Raw genomic sequence first — 15,536 nt, 5'->3', positions numbered from 1 at the left:
ATGATGCCAGGCTAGGAACTGAGCTTGTGCCAGTATGTAAATCAATTACATGACTATGCACAGGTTTGTCTAGCTGACTTTTTTTAGGGGAGGAAGGGTATGGGATGAGGACAAGACTTTTTCAAAGAAGGAAGCAGTACACTGAGTTACACTCAGGCACAAGTGCTTTATCTCCTAGAAGACCAATACTCTGAACAGGCTTGCCCTAGAACATGTAAGAGCTTTACAATTGAGAATTCTCTGTAAACACAATATTCTGTCCTTCACTTAACCCAAGTCCTCAGAGCCCATGACCCTGCCTTGTCTTCATTTGGACCCCCACAGCCTGACACCAGGTTTATTCTCACAGTCCTTCAGCTCCTTCCTGGAGTCTCCTATCCTCCCTCTCTGGCCTGCAACCCATGATTAACCTTTTCAAACTAGATTCTAAGCCAAAAGTTCTCAAAGTTTGAGTCTGGACCAGCACTACCCGAGAACTCGTTAAAAATGCAAATTCTCCGAATCAGGAACTCTGGGGGTGGAGCCCAGCGATCCACTGATTCTCTCCAGGCTAAAGTGTGAGAACCACTGACCTAAGCAATACCTTCAACTGCTCCAATGTCACATCTTATTTTAGTTATTCCCAACCACTCATTTCTACTACTTTAAGATCTAGGTGTCCCAGCAACGTCAGAGAAAATCAAATGACTGGCTTTATGAAACGCTGATTTTCCAACTCAGCTGTTGGGCTCCCAATTCTGCCCTTGAAAGTTCCCACACTCCTTTAAGAGGTTGTTGCATGTCTTTTTCATTTTTTCAAATACCCTCAACCCTACCTCCTTCCTTTTCAGCAGATTATAACTCCACCTCTACTTCATGAGAGACCAAGGCGGTGGGAGGGAGGGAAGAGGATAACCAAGGGTATCCTCTTCATGCTGAAGGCCCTGCAGAAGTAGGGTCTTCAATTTTTATCATGTGGAAAAACAAGCTCATCACCTCCTGCTCTGACTCTCCTTCAGAGGTGACCACCCCCTTAGTCACCCCGGATAGAATCCTCAGTTATCTTCAATGCTGCCACTCCTTTCCTTATTTTCACTGTTTTTGTAGTGCTTCTCATGGCTCCCTTCTGCGCTTCTTCAGGGCCTCACTGTCTCGTTTGTAAGATTATAACCCTCATCAAACTAGTCTTCTGTTTTTCTAAGGGAAACATCATGTCATTACCACTTGACACCTGATCACTTCTTTACTCATTTTGAATAGCACCCAAATCCCTTCACAACAGGGTCCCCAAATGCTTTCTCAGCCTCATCTTGGGCGAGGCTGTATTTCCCAATTCTCTGGCCACATTTACCAGTCTCTTCATACTCCCTGTGCCTCTGGATGTGTTTCCCTTTGAAAAATCTTAACCATCCTTGTAAGTCTCACGTTGAATGTTACCTTCACTATCTCTGCAGGTTCCCTTATTCCTCTACACCCACTGACCCCACCGCACCCTCCCTGATGCTCAGCACTTAACTGCTGCCCACTCAGTACCGAGTCCGTATGCCACATCTCTCTCCAGCACTTTCAGCTCAGCAACCTAACAGCATCCATTCTCGAGCCTGTCCTGCTTATTCCACATAATAGCTCTGTTTGTTTCCCTCTAATTATCTAGGCTTCCTGGGATTAATTAAGACCTGGGTGCTGTACTCCTGTACTCCAGGACCTAGGATAACAGAGATCTCTTTTTACCACCAATGCCAAGGAATAAACCAGTGGTCTGCTTAATAAGGCATTTTGCTTTATCAACCGGCTAACTTACCTCCCTTTCACTACCATGAAGCCACAGCTTAGAACGAATGTCCCAAAAATGGAAAACAAGAGCATTCCCCTCTTCTGGAAACTTATATGAACTGCTGAGCTGATAGGTATAATTTTCACTTAAAAACAAATCAGCTAAAATTACAAATCTATCTCCTCACCATCAGCTAACTCCCATTCCTCCAGCCATTCCAAGCAGCCTCTAATATAGCGGAAAGAGCACTGCACCAGAAGTCAGAGATCACGGTCACAATGCCGGGTAAAGGAAATACTTAACTCATAAGCCTCGGTTTCCTTAAAGAAAATGAGAGAATCTGCTTGGATGATCAGAATTCTCTCCTAGAAATAAAACCCTAGAATTTTACTTACATGTTCAACTTCGTTTTTAGCTCTTTCAAAAGTTTTATTTTTAATTTCAACAAAGTTTCACTAGATATGACTGTTTCTTTTCTTCCATTTTTTTTTTGCAATTTATTTAAATAAAATAGTTCCTTTTGACTCTGAAAAATTTCTGGTTCCATATACACACCCAAACTCTCTGCTTCTGTAAGAAGATATTAACATTCCAAATATTTTCCAAATGCTTACGTGAAAAACAAACAAACAAAAAACCCACTGAGGTAAAACATTTCCATGACCGTAAGACCAAAAGTTAATAACAGTTTACAAAGAACATGGTTGTTGAGGTCACACCTAGGTTCAAATTCCAGCTCCCCTACTTATGGCCAAGAAACCCTGGGTTTTGTTCCTAAGCCTCTACAGGTTGCAGTTATCTCACCTATAAAATGAGAATAATACCACACTCTTTGAAAGTTATGGTAAAGGTACAGGAAAAAAAAAAGTAAAATACCTAGCAAAGTTTTTAGAACATAGTAGTCACTCAATAAATAAGTTATTCACATTATGTCCACCAGGATACCATTAAAACAAAGACAAGGTTCAGCTCTGTATAACTACGGATCTCATTACAGTTTGTCAAGGGCTCAGATCCAAGCATAAGACTTTGAGACAGTAAGTAGTCTCATGAAGTAAAGATCTGAGCATTAAGGCCTTCTAAAAGTCTTAAGTTGGACCCTAGAGTAACCTTTATTGGAATTATCTAGAGCATCTCTTACACCACAGGAGTGGCAGGAGGCACAGAAGCACTGCTGATACTCTGCAGGGCCTCAGTATGCTCCTAAGATGCCTTATGGCAAGAATCAGAATTTAACTTAAGATATATCTCAACACAGACAAATTCAGGGATGGCAATTTGGTCACAGGTGGACAATCATCTAAGGCCAGTATCTGACAGGTTCCCATGAGGCAATAAGTAAGCGCTAATTAAGTTTCGTTGCAGATGTCAGGGCAGTACTATAAATATCTAAGAAATTTATGGGTACTAGGTTTAATATTAAAGACTAACCAGCCCTATGTGTGTAGTAAAATCTCTTTTAATATACCGATTAAAACTTTAAGTCAAACTAACACAATATATTTCTACAGAAATTTTGCTACTAAATATTTATTCAAACAATATATTCAATTCTTAAACCTTAATACAAATGAACTGTCCACTCAAGTTTGCTGTTCTACAATTAGATTTAAATATCTATGGAAAAAAAATTTGGTAATCTCCCCATAAAGGAGGAAGAAAAAAAAGAACTAAGAATTAGGTGTCGTTACTTTTATACACATCACACCTACTTAACTTATTTGAATTAGGTAAGTAAAAACTAAGTTGGACTATTACTTCAGAAAAATCTCAATTTGGGACCATTTAACTTTTCACCTACTGTTTTCTTAGACAAATCATGCTGGGCTTCAGTTTCTTCATCTGTATTGTAAGAATAATACGGGTCCTACTACCCACCCAACGGGGATCACGTATGGATCCAGAGAGAATGCTTTGTACCTGATGCCAGGGGAACATCATGGTACTTCTACACCTCACCCACCACTACCCACCCTACCCACGCTACTCCTGCCCACTCAAAGCAGCCAGCCTGTGATCTGTATATTGGAGCTCCATGTAAGATTCTAGTAATAAAAAAGTATTCTGCTAAAAAAATAAGTTTGAAAAAAGCCAAACTATACAATAGCAGCTTCCTGTCATAAACAACTAAAAAAAATTATCAAAGACATTGTGCAGTGACTCTAAAAATTACTAAAAGTACCTCTGGTTTTCCTTGCCAAAAAGTATCCATTAAGAATACATAAAACTAATTCCAAAAATGACTGCTAACTAATCAAACTGATTCAACTAAAGAAGACTTGAGACATTTATAATGAAATTAATGAGTAAAATTTATTCTAAAGAAATTCCCACATAGATTCAAAATAATTGTTATGATTACAGAACTATTGGTAAGTCCCAGAACTGCTGCCAGAAACACAATTATAGTTGTATTTAATACAAAGAACACTTTAAAACAGCTTTGGATATTAGGAAGATTACTTTTTAAAAATATAAGCCTCTCTGCATTGTCAGGGAAGTAGCTGACAGCAGTGTTGTAAATACACATCCTTGGTTAAGCAATAGTTTTAGCTTGGCAGTGTTCAAAAAAAAATAAAAGAAGGAAAAGAAAAAGGACTATACAATAGACACAAGAGGTTTGTTCTGCTTTTTCATTCTTGAGAGTTGAGTGACTGAGTGAAAGGAGACTAAAAAGGGTCTCTGAGATATGGTAACAGATCAGCTTCTGCTCCAGAGAAATAAAATAATGGACTAGAAATCCATGCTGGTTTTGTCCATACTGCTCACGGATTTCCATGATCCTCTCTGGACTTCTTGGGCAGGAGCTATTAACTACTGAACTTACATTTATTCTTAGCTTTTATCTTGGTGCCTCCAATGTGGACATTCTTTAATGTCTATTTACTCTGTTGGATTCACAGTAGACACTTTAGCATGACAGCAAAAGGGGTGCATGTAAAACAGTGATCCCAAACCAAAGAATGAGTGTGAACCTGCTGGCATGCAATTAAGCTGAACTACCAAGAGAATATGAAATAATTTGGCTTTACTAAATCCCTCCTTTCCTCTTATGCTAGCACTTATTTATAGAATATTAAGTGCTGGCAACATACAACAACTGATGCTGGCAGATACAAGCCTGGCCAGCATCAGTTTCCTTGTTTAGGAGATGCCATGACTTTCTTAGTCAGATGTCATTCATACAGAGGAATGCCTACCATGAAGAAAAGCCAAACTTATAAAACAGATCAATGGGTGATTATACAAGGATTTAGAGTGGTCTTGCCTTAAACAGAAATTTCCTTTTAAAATGGTGTTTGACTTATAATTTTTTCTAGAATACACCTAATGTACAATGTGAAACAGAACACCAGTTCTAAAACAGTTGTTTAAAAGATTTCGCAGGCAATTATATTCCAATAAAGAGCTTTAAAAAGAGATAAAATAAAATAAAATAAAGATTTTGCACATGGAATCACAGTATCTTTATTAAAGTTACTCTTGACAAATTCCAAACTTTAGACAATGAATAAGTTAGCCATATCTTGCCAGTATCAAGAAGGTATAATTTCATGTATGTAGGGAAATAATAATATTCTAATACACATAGACTGTAAAAAAAAAAAAAAAGACATCAAAATTTCTACCATTTAAAAAGGCTAAAAACTGAATTTCACAGCTTTAACTTCACTAAGAAACAATTTAGATATTCTAAAATCAATACAGTTATGAGAAAACACAACAAATACTGTAAACAGCTGAAGATCAAAGACCACCTTATTTACAAGTGAAACTTTACAAAATATTTCCTATGAGAACCAACAATTAACCATTTCTTCCCTCAAAAGAACTCTAAGGCAGGTGGGCCAGAGATGGCCTGTGGACCACTGCCACCAACTAAGCCTCCTCCCTCATGCTGTGGAATAGGTTTGGTACAGTCGAGGGCATCCTCCTCACATGACCCCTCCTCCCAGCCCACCAGAATCACAGGGGTCAAGAGTACGGCAATCACCCTCTACAATGCTTATCAGCCCCAGGGCAGTGAAGCTGGAGAACTGCGAATGGTGGAATAAAGCCTGGGTTTTGGTTTCACCTCTACCAGTGATCTTTCTTTGTAAGAAATTTAGCATTTCTGTACCTACTTGAACATTTGGAAGAAGGAGGTTGCTCAATAGCTCTAGTTATTTGCAGCAGAAGGTGATCCTGGTTCCTATTCCCCAGTGTTCTAGGGACTAGGTGACAGGAATTCTTGGCAAAGTTGGAATCAAAAGGTTCACATGTAAAACTCTGTGTCAGTTCCTTAATGTATGTGCCCTCGATGAGGCAATTCCACCCAATAATGGGTTTAAAAATCAGATTTTTCATAAGGAAGACTGATTAACCAGAAAATGGTAATGATCTCTACACACAGTAGTATACAGCAATGACCCTGTCCATACATGCAGGACACAACATCCTTGGGCTCAATCAGCAGGCCTCTACACCCATACCCCTATGGCCCCGAGCTCAATTTTCATGCCCCTGGAGTCTGCCAGCATTTCCCTATGTGAATGTGTAAGTTACTCATTCATGCAAGCCTCTACTAAGTATTAACGCCATCAAGTCCCAAGCGTGCATCTTGAGTTCAGACTCTCCTCCAAGCTCCTGCTTCATTTCACCAACAGTCTACTCTATTTCTGCATGCTGGTATTACCTGGGCCCCAGAATTAACTCTGGATAGGCCCCACTCTAAATCTTCTCCCCTCCAAAGCTGTCGCATCTTTGCAACTAATGTGACTATTCACACCATTGCTTAAGTAAAACCTTGCATGGTTCTCTCCCCATCCACATAATCCCAAATCTCCCCACCGCCTCATAAGTAATCCGGAGGCAAATACTGTCAATTCTACTTCTCCAGTGTACCTCACATCCATCCACTTTTCTGTCTTCAGCAGCACCATTCTTGTTCAAGCTGCCATCATCTCATGCCTAGAAAAGTCTCTTAACTGTCCTCCTGTCATCTACTTTTGCTGCCCCAAGGTCCATCCTCCACATAAGATGCAGTCTTTTCGGACATAACTTAGATCATGTCATTCCCTTAACTTAAAACCCTTGAATGGCTCTCAACTGCACTGCAGCTAAAACCCAATTCCTTACTGTGTCCTTTAAGGTCCTACACAGTCTGGTGCCTGCCTGCCTGACTCTCTAAGCTTATCTAAGGCCACCCACCCTCCTCTTCCTCGCTGCCTCCATCCAGCCAGGCTGCCCTTCTTACAGCTACTCAAATGTCCCATGGCAGCTCTTCCTCCCCTAGGATCTCTACCCAGGTTATCACTTCTATGCTAGCATTCCTTATATAAATGGTTCCTTCCCATCCTTTGGTCTTGGCAAGACGGCGCCTTCTAAGAAAGGCCTTCCCTGACCACTCAGCTAAAGTGGGGCCTCCATCTCAATTTCTTCACAATACCCTGTTTGTTTCTTTCTTAACAGTTTTTTTTTTAAGATTTGTAACAATATACTTACTCGATTATCTAGCATTTTGCACACATTAATGTCTCTGAACAAATTAATGAGGAGAAATATCTTAGGCAAGGCTCATTACAAACATTTCCCACTGGCTGATATAAAATGAAATAAAAAAGATCTTACCTTTTCAATTTTTTTCCTTTTAACAGGGGGGTCAAACCTATCATTGACTCCAAAATACTGACTAAGCTCCTTTAACCGGGTTTCACTTGAGGACTGTTCACTGTAAGAAGACAATAACTTATGTTTTACATAAAATGTACTCATTTTTACATTTACCATTTTTAATTGGTTACTACAATTATATTACATCAACTAGTTCTTACGTTTCAGAGGTAAGTAGTTCAACTATTTGTACAAGTTCTACAATACTGCCGAGGATAGACAGATATTTTAAACTCCACCTACCTACGAGATTCTTCTTCATTCTTCAATTTACCTGAAAAGAATTCACAAAGTGTCAATACCTAAGTATTTGGTTATTTCAAAATTATGCTTATTAAAAACTGTTGAGCTCAACTGGTCTCAATTTAACACTAGCACTATTGACAATTAACCTGAATTAAAACACCTTTTCTGGAGCGTTTTCTTTTTTTCTTTCTGGATTTTGAAGTTGAGGTTTTCTGTTCAGAATGTTTTTTATGCAGTTCTTGAAATTTCTACATAAAAGTAAAAACAAAAAAGTAGCATATACATTTTGAAAAAAAGCATACATTTGAAAAATAACATGTTAAGTAATAAAAAACTATAATCTAACATTTATAAAAATACAAATTTAATGAAAGTAATTTAGTTCTTCTTGAGATACTCTATTGTCTGAGACTTTCAGAACTTGAGTTTTTATCTTCATTTATTTCCAAATAAGTCAATCTGATAATCTAAGGGTAAAAGTCAATGGCTCGTAGACAACAAAGAGATTAAGACCAAAATTCCTTGTGTATTACATTAGGCAAAGTAGCTAATCTTATTAAATGTTTTTTTTTTCCTTCCTCTTTTTATGAAAAACAAAACAAAAATGAACACAAGTATCTGAGTGGCCAATGAGTTGGCCACAGACCCACAGAGTAATAAAAGTATCCTGAGTCAATCTTCCTATCTATTTACCTCCCAAGAATATATACATTCTGACCATGGGAGAGACACACACAGGACCATGCACAAACACACAGACACAGGCTTTAATAAGAACACGGCAGAGAAAACCTACGTTCCACATATTTAAGGGAACTCCAGAGGGACACTCTTCATACGCATTTACATTTGCCTCTGCTTCAGTTTTTGGTCCATCTGTAAGGATATCTGAGATGTCTGTTTTTGTAATGGTCCCATCTTCTTTATCTTCCTGTAAGTTAAGTTCAGACCTCTCTACTGTGGCTTCATCATCAGAATTCAACTCAACATCACTTTCATTTAGGCCAGGAGGTAACAGCCCACTCCACATCTTTTCTGTTAAAGGGAAAAAAATTAAGACATATAAAACAGACATGCAAAGAATTTTAAAACCATTAAAAGATACCCCAGGAAGCTCTTAATTATACCAATGGTTTGGGAACAGTCCATCCAAACTTTTTTTTTAATTGGTACAAAGTGGGATGTACCCTCCATATTAAAATAAATATTTTGCTTGTATAAATTTTTAAAAAGTATAAAGTAGTTTAAGCAAGTTTGTTACAAGACACACCTACAGATGAATGACTTAATGACAACAGAATCTCGATTCTCTAATATATGGATAATCCTGTCCAAAACAAAGGAAATTCAGTAAAAGCACTCACTGCTTAAGAATGTTAAGAGCCTAACAATATACACTGCAGGTAATCTAAGAATTATAATACTATATTTCAAGCTGTAACAATTAGAGAAGAAAATAAAATTGGATGTTTCACCTGTATTTGAATGTATAAAACTTCAGGGGACTTATTAACTACAGAGTAGGAAACTATTACTCAAAGGAAAATTTTTAAGCTGTGCAAGTAGTTTGAGAAAAGTATGGTCGTAAAAAGGATGTCCTAGTTTTACATTTTATACTGCTTGCTAAAGTAATGCTAAATGGAGTATAATCCTAACAATTTAACAAAACCATATAACTTTTTAAAATAATACTGTATTGGGAAAACAAGTTAAAGTTAAGGGTAATTTCTATCATTACAGCCCACTGGAAGAGAGAACCATTAACTATTGTTAAGCCTAATAAAATTGATTTTTAAAAATTGAGGTTGTAATCATTTGCTAAAATTATGATAATTTAGTACATTTTCACTATTCATCTCCATGGCACAGTCTATTTTAGCATACGTAATGAGCCAAAACCAGTTCATTCAAAAGATGCCTAGAATAAAAAAGTTGGTTATACTGCTCATGATTTACTATCAACTTAAAGGAATAAAATGGAAGGATGGAAATCTTTTTTGCTGAGCTTTCTGCCCCTCTATTGTGTTAACCTAGTAAGAAAACCACCTGCAAAATCTCACGGGATTTTGCGTTACTCTGAATAATGGATTCCTGATAACTTTTAAGGACTACCTCCCAAGTCCAAAGAATCACAGCTCTCACTTTTCACAGTTTGGGTCCAACCTCAACAGTTGCTGGCTCTCTGAAACATCCTCACCAAAGCATTCTCTTGGATTTTTAAGAGGAAGGGTTCTAACATCTAACTACTTCAACTGTAATCCTGACTCCACCATAAACTAGCAGTATGAGGAAATCATTTTTAACACCTCTGATCCTCAGTTTTTTCATCTGTAATACAGGGATAATCATACTGCACACAGGGTTACTCTGAGGATGAAATGAGATAAGCTACTGAAACACTCAACATAGTGTTTAGGAGGCTCTGGGGACTCTATCAACACGAAGTTCTTTTCGCCATTATTATTTCTGTGGCCATGTACTGCATTTTTATCATTTCTGTTATGGGTGACAGCATCCATAAGGTAGCTCTGAAGTTTCTAATGTTCGAGGTGCATTCACTTAGCAACTGATTCAAGTCATTTATTTCCCTGATTTCCACATTCTGACATGAAGTTTCAATTAAAAATGCTGGTATCTGGTTTTCTGAATGGAACAATAAAACCAGAAGCAAGTTACCAGGAAGATAATGGAACTTAAGCTTCAAGGCTCTTCTTTTTCACAGGTCCTTTCAAAGCACTATACCTAATTTTCTATTTTGAATCTCGTATTCCTTTTTCTTTTTTAAAAAGGAGACCTCAAATTACATAAGCTCCAAGCCCTATAAAACCTGGATCCATCCCTAAATCTGGCCTAAGGATTTTAAAAGTTGGAATGGAGGCAATCTTGAGATAGTCTGTTAGCATAAAGGACATAGTGTAAAACATGCCAATATTGAAAAACAGGTGTTGTGCTATTAATAAAAATAGTTCTACTGTTCTGAGAAGCAGGGAGAAGGGAGTAATAGCAAGCTCCATCATGACTTTGCCACTGGCATATAATATACCTTCAGACTCACTATCCATTTCAGGACTTAAGGACAGTAACAAGTTTCAGAGTTAGCTTTCTTAGCACTAACTGGGGCTCTATCCTTGAAGCCACTGCTTCTTTTCCCTGTCCACAGCATCTTTTGCATGCCCACTGTGTGCCAGGCACTCTTCAAGACATAGGAACAGCAGTATACAAAACAGGCAAGAATGTCTAACCTCACGGAACCAACATTCCACACAAATGGCAAGCTTCTGTCCATCAGCAGCCAAGCACCACTCAGCCCAGCCTTCAGTTGGGACGGCTCAGATGGGCACCGTTCTTCCACTGGGCCACTGCTTCAGTATCTCCACAGGGTGAGTCTATGCTCTGGGCACCCGAACGGGTTTCACCTTGGGAAGCAGTGCTAGTTGCTGGGGAGAAGGCATGCCCTTCCTCATCAGCCCTCAATCACTTCTGATCAATTTTGGACTTTCTCAAAATCACCTATTTTTAATAAGTGCTTGCTGATGTGGCATTAAGAACTGTCCTCAGGAAGCCACTGGCTGGCATGATAATTTCTTGCGTGTGCCCACAGTGGGGAAAAAATTAAAATAACTTTAAAAAAGTGGACTCTGTGTCCAAATCCATAAAACAAGGCAAAGCTCAAATAAGGTGTGTTTCTGAACTTAATTGCTAAATATCCTTAAAGTGATGTGCCATTCTCCTGTGGCCACACACACACACACACACACACACCACACACAAATCCCAGGGCAACTTGGTGGCCACTAACAAACACAAATAATTCACTGAGGAGCCTGCAAAGTAAAGCTGACCACCTGGACAGCAGCTTGGCTGCAAATCAGCCAAATGGAGTGGCTTCTTTGAGACTTGCTTTAGGCTTACGTTCCAAAACATTGTCTTTCTACTCGAAGCATATACATGTTATTTATACATTTCCGAGTGTACTATGGTGCCAGTTGGTGTCATCAGGCCTCCTGTTACTTCTGTTGGGTTGCTCTGGATTATGATTCTCTAGTTCTTAGACATGTCTCTCACCTCACAGCTTTCAGAGTGCATTCTCTCACTTTAAAGCAGATCACTCCAAATAACCCTTCAAATGTGAAAATTACTCAGCCATTCGCAAGAGACGTGGCATATCAGAGAACAAGAAACAAGTTTCTTAGTGTAGATAATAGCAAGGTCTATATAACAGTCCATGTATTATATTAATACATAAACTTTCATGTTTTTAGCCTGTAAGTCAAATATTTTAATTTAATCATTTTGCCCCAAAGAAGGTGTAAACCATTCTGAATCCCTTTTTTCTCTATGGTTTTCAATATCAGCTTCTTCATTTCATATACGCTACCTCTGGAGTGAAGATTTTTCCCATTCCACAATTATTCGACAAAAAAAAATTCTGTGTATGCTATGCAGAACAAACATATCTTTAGTCCAGGGCTGACACGATTTATGATGAACAAAAAATATTTACGTATCACATAGTCTGAATGGCTGGACTTTCTTTTGCCCTTGGAAACCAAGCACAGTCACTACTTAGCACACCCAGGCAGATGGCAATGCATCTAGAAGAACATGACACAGCTCAGCAGTTCCTCAGGTAGGGTTTTCCCAAAGTTCAATGAAGATAGTAACAGAGGTCTCTAACTAAATTTCAATATTCAAAAAGCCCAACATGTTTTATTATCCTTCAAACAATATCATCCACCTTTAGGTCAGGAGACAAATTCAAATGAAACATTATTCTTCACCATGTATTCATTCATCAGAGGCTCTGACTGGTAGCTACAGACCTGATTTTTATTTTAAAAAATTAATGAATATAGTTCAGTAGACACAATCTTTCAAAATACAGCATCCATGGAGATATCAAATTATAATAAAAGGGGTTCTAGGTTGTGAAAGAATTGGGAACCAGTGTTAGAGCAGGGGGAAAAAGCACTGTTTTGAAAGTCAGAAGATGGGTTTCTAGTCCTGAACAACACAATTGTGGGAAAGCCACCGCACTGTCTGGGTCTTCATTCTTAAGCTGTAACATTACGGGTTTGATCAGATCTCTGAGGTGTCTTGAGGCTCTAAATGTTTCTTTATGTATCTCAATAGCATATGTGCCCAAATGCCCAGAATCACCTCATTCTCTGCTGTAGCACTCTATTCTCTCTCAGCCAGCACAATACTAACCAAGCCCCAACATCCCACAAGATAAGGTTTCTCTCCTAACCCAGTCACCATAGCCAAGCCTGCTAGTTTTCAGTAAGACTCCGCACTTCAGAGAGAACACCTAAAAGATGCTCTGGAGAAAGGGAAAGAAATCCCAATTATGACAGAAGAAACAGAAACAAAAAGAAAAACAAAGCAGGTCACTGCTATGCACAGCACACAAACAACGTGAGAGGCGCTGTTTTATCCTTAATCCTGACAATGACCCTTCCGTTAGGAATTATTATCGAAACCCCCTTTACAGATAAGGTAACTGACTCATTTAATGCACTGTGATCCACTTATCTTAGAAAAATAGAACTCCATGGCGTCAAAGCTCTATAGAGAGCAGAGTTTAAATAGTAATATGTTCTTGGTGACAAAGATTTGAGAGTGGGTCCGAAGAATGTCTCCAGCCTGTAATTCTGTTAAAATTTAATTAAGAAGAATTTTTTCTCACTTTTTAAGGGCAGAAAGCTATGTAAAATGCTATACTAAACTGCATACATCAAAGTCATATTCAGAAATCTGGGTAATGTTACATTTTCTGGACGCCCGGGCAACTGTTTATAACCAAAACCCAATCTGAGCAGTTTACTGGGTAAACGTCTCCTGCCTCTAATATTTCAGAATTTCAATTCCATTTTTACTAAATGAAGCTGTCTTATTTCCCAGCTTTTGTATTCAATTAGAAATAATCACAGAAATCTGAATCTTGTCTCATCTGAATTTAATCTTACTCGTTGGACAATCATAAACCACCACCAACCAATCTGAAGATCGTGTTAAATACTTCACACAGTAATCAGTTTCTATGACTGGGAATTAGTTACTTAACTGAAATATTTATAGCATGTTATCACCAACACTAACGTACATGTCCTTTTCACGTTGATGAAATAAATGTGCTCCCTCTCCTCAAAAAGGGAGAGAAAGTACAACTGAATCACAGGCCTGACTTCGGATTTAAGTTACCAATCTGATTACCCAGATAAACTATTTAGCAGGATTTTGCATGCATGCGTATGTGTTCATCAAAGTGAGTGTTTTGTTTAGCTCAAGGCTAGAAAACACTTCCCCAGACTCAAGACCCTACATGGAAAGATTTACAGGTAACCAATAACACTTCGAGGCTCATTTTAAATCGGATGCCGCTGTGAGAATACTTACAGGGTTCAGGACTGCAACTTAGGGTGGCTCTAAAAAGGTACACCTTCTCCTGCTTGGCTGCACAACCCGGAACTCTGCAGACTCTCCGGCAGCAGGGCCACACTCCGATCCCCAAACGGGAAGAATCCCCTCCTGGCACAGAACTCAGCGCCGCAGATTCCGATGTAGGATGTTTAGGTTGCTGACACTCGCATTAACTGCAGCCCTTTTCCGGGTACAGCAATTGTCAACAAGAGCCTGTATCCCGGATGGAAAGCCTCCTCACCCACTCTCACTCTGGCTGGAGTGGGACGGAGAACCCCTCTCCCACCAACAGGCTGGGGAAGGCGCTGCGACGCCCGGTCCACGCAAAGCGAGCAAAGCGGAGGCCAGCTCCGCCGACGCTACCGAGGGCCAAAGGCTTTGTGGGCTCCGCCGAGAGGCTGTGAGGACGCCCACGTTGGCTCCCTCGCTCCCCGCACCCGGCCTTCCCAGATTCGTCACACCGGAACCCAGGCCGGCCGAGAACCAGCCCCGCAACCAGCCGTACTCACCGGTCCGGAGCCGGCCGCCCAGCAGCCATCTTAAGACCTGCCAACATAGCGCCTTCTCATTGGCTCCGGCATCTCAGCCAATGGACTGAAGCCGTTCTGGCCTGGGGTCGCCATGGCAACCGGCCGCGCTCGGCTCTGTTTTAAAATAGGAGAGAAGGTGTCGATTCGTTTCTATCTACTTCTTTTCTCCCGAGTTTCCCTCGCCGTTTTTTTCCTTTCTTCTGAATATTTTTTTAAGACTTTGTTCTTTCTCCATCCCCTGCCGTCCTCTGGTGCCCCAAGGACGGAGAATGCTTGAGAAGCTCTCTGGACCTTTCTGGAAACGTTTCCATTCATTCATCCTTTCCCCGTAGCTTCCTTCCTTACTTTTTTTTCTTTCTGTACATATTTATTGAGCAGGCACCCTGCCAGCCTATGTTTAGAGCAAAATAGTCCCTACTCCTGCTCTCGTGGCGCTTACCATCATGTGATCGTGGCAGCTGCTTCACTGACCAGCTGTGTGGCCTTGGCCAAAAGCTCATGGAGCTCCTCTTCCGTGGCAGCCACTGGCTTAGGCTCTGAGCAGCGGCTTAAGGCAGCGTAGAAAATAAGGAAGCGGGGGTGGGGGTGGGGGGGTAGCCTGTAAGGAAAATAAAACACCATGATACGGGATGGGAATGGGGCTATTTTAGAAATGCTTCCATTTTCTGAAATAGCGGTCTGTAATAATAATAACAATACATTTCTATTTTCCAGTGTTGTAAGGATTATGTAACAAAATAACACATAAACCCCTTAAGGCATTACCTGGCCCACAGTAATTTTCAGTCTTTCAGCTATTTTTTTGTCATTGTCACTAAGCTTACCTATAATGCTTTTCTTTGAAGCATTCTAAAAATGTGTAAAATTTTTGTATTGCACTCAATAACATATCACGATTTAGTATACACAGATGTTTAAGTTTAGTACTTAAC

At 39.6% G+C, this 15,536-nt stretch overlaps 1 protein-coding gene across 3 annotated transcripts in view; it reads right to left on the bottom strand.

The window, feature by feature from the left end:
* The window catches only part of FAM204A (family with sequence similarity 204 member A), a 29,521-nt gene extending 14,897 nt beyond the window's left edge, over positions 1–14,624 (bottom strand). The window contains exons 1-5 of one of the 3 annotated variants that reach the window (XM_057736341.1): positions 14,584–14,624; positions 8,448–8,686; positions 7,812–7,899; positions 7,649–7,679; positions 7,364–7,463 (exon numbers count right to left, since the gene is read on the bottom strand). In XM_057736341.1, coding sequence (XP_057592324.1) covers positions 7,364–7,463; positions 7,649–7,679; positions 7,812–7,899; positions 8,448–8,681 — 453 coding nt within the window. In that variant the 5' untranslated portion in view covers positions 8,682–8,686; positions 14,584–14,624. The other 2 variants (XM_057736340.1, XM_057736342.1) reach the window with 2 other exon arrangements.
* Between the last annotated feature and the right edge of the window lie 912 nt (positions 14,625–15,536).

The sequence above is a fragment of the Hippopotamus amphibius genome, chromosome 5 (assembly GCF_030028045.1).
Source record: "Hippopotamus amphibius kiboko isolate mHipAmp2 chromosome 5, mHipAmp2.hap2, whole genome shotgun sequence".
NCBI lineage: Eukaryota > Metazoa > Chordata > Mammalia > Artiodactyla > Hippopotamidae > Hippopotamus > Hippopotamus amphibius.
Note: the sequence above shows the minus strand (reverse complement) of the source record. Positions and strands in the feature narration are given on the sequence as shown.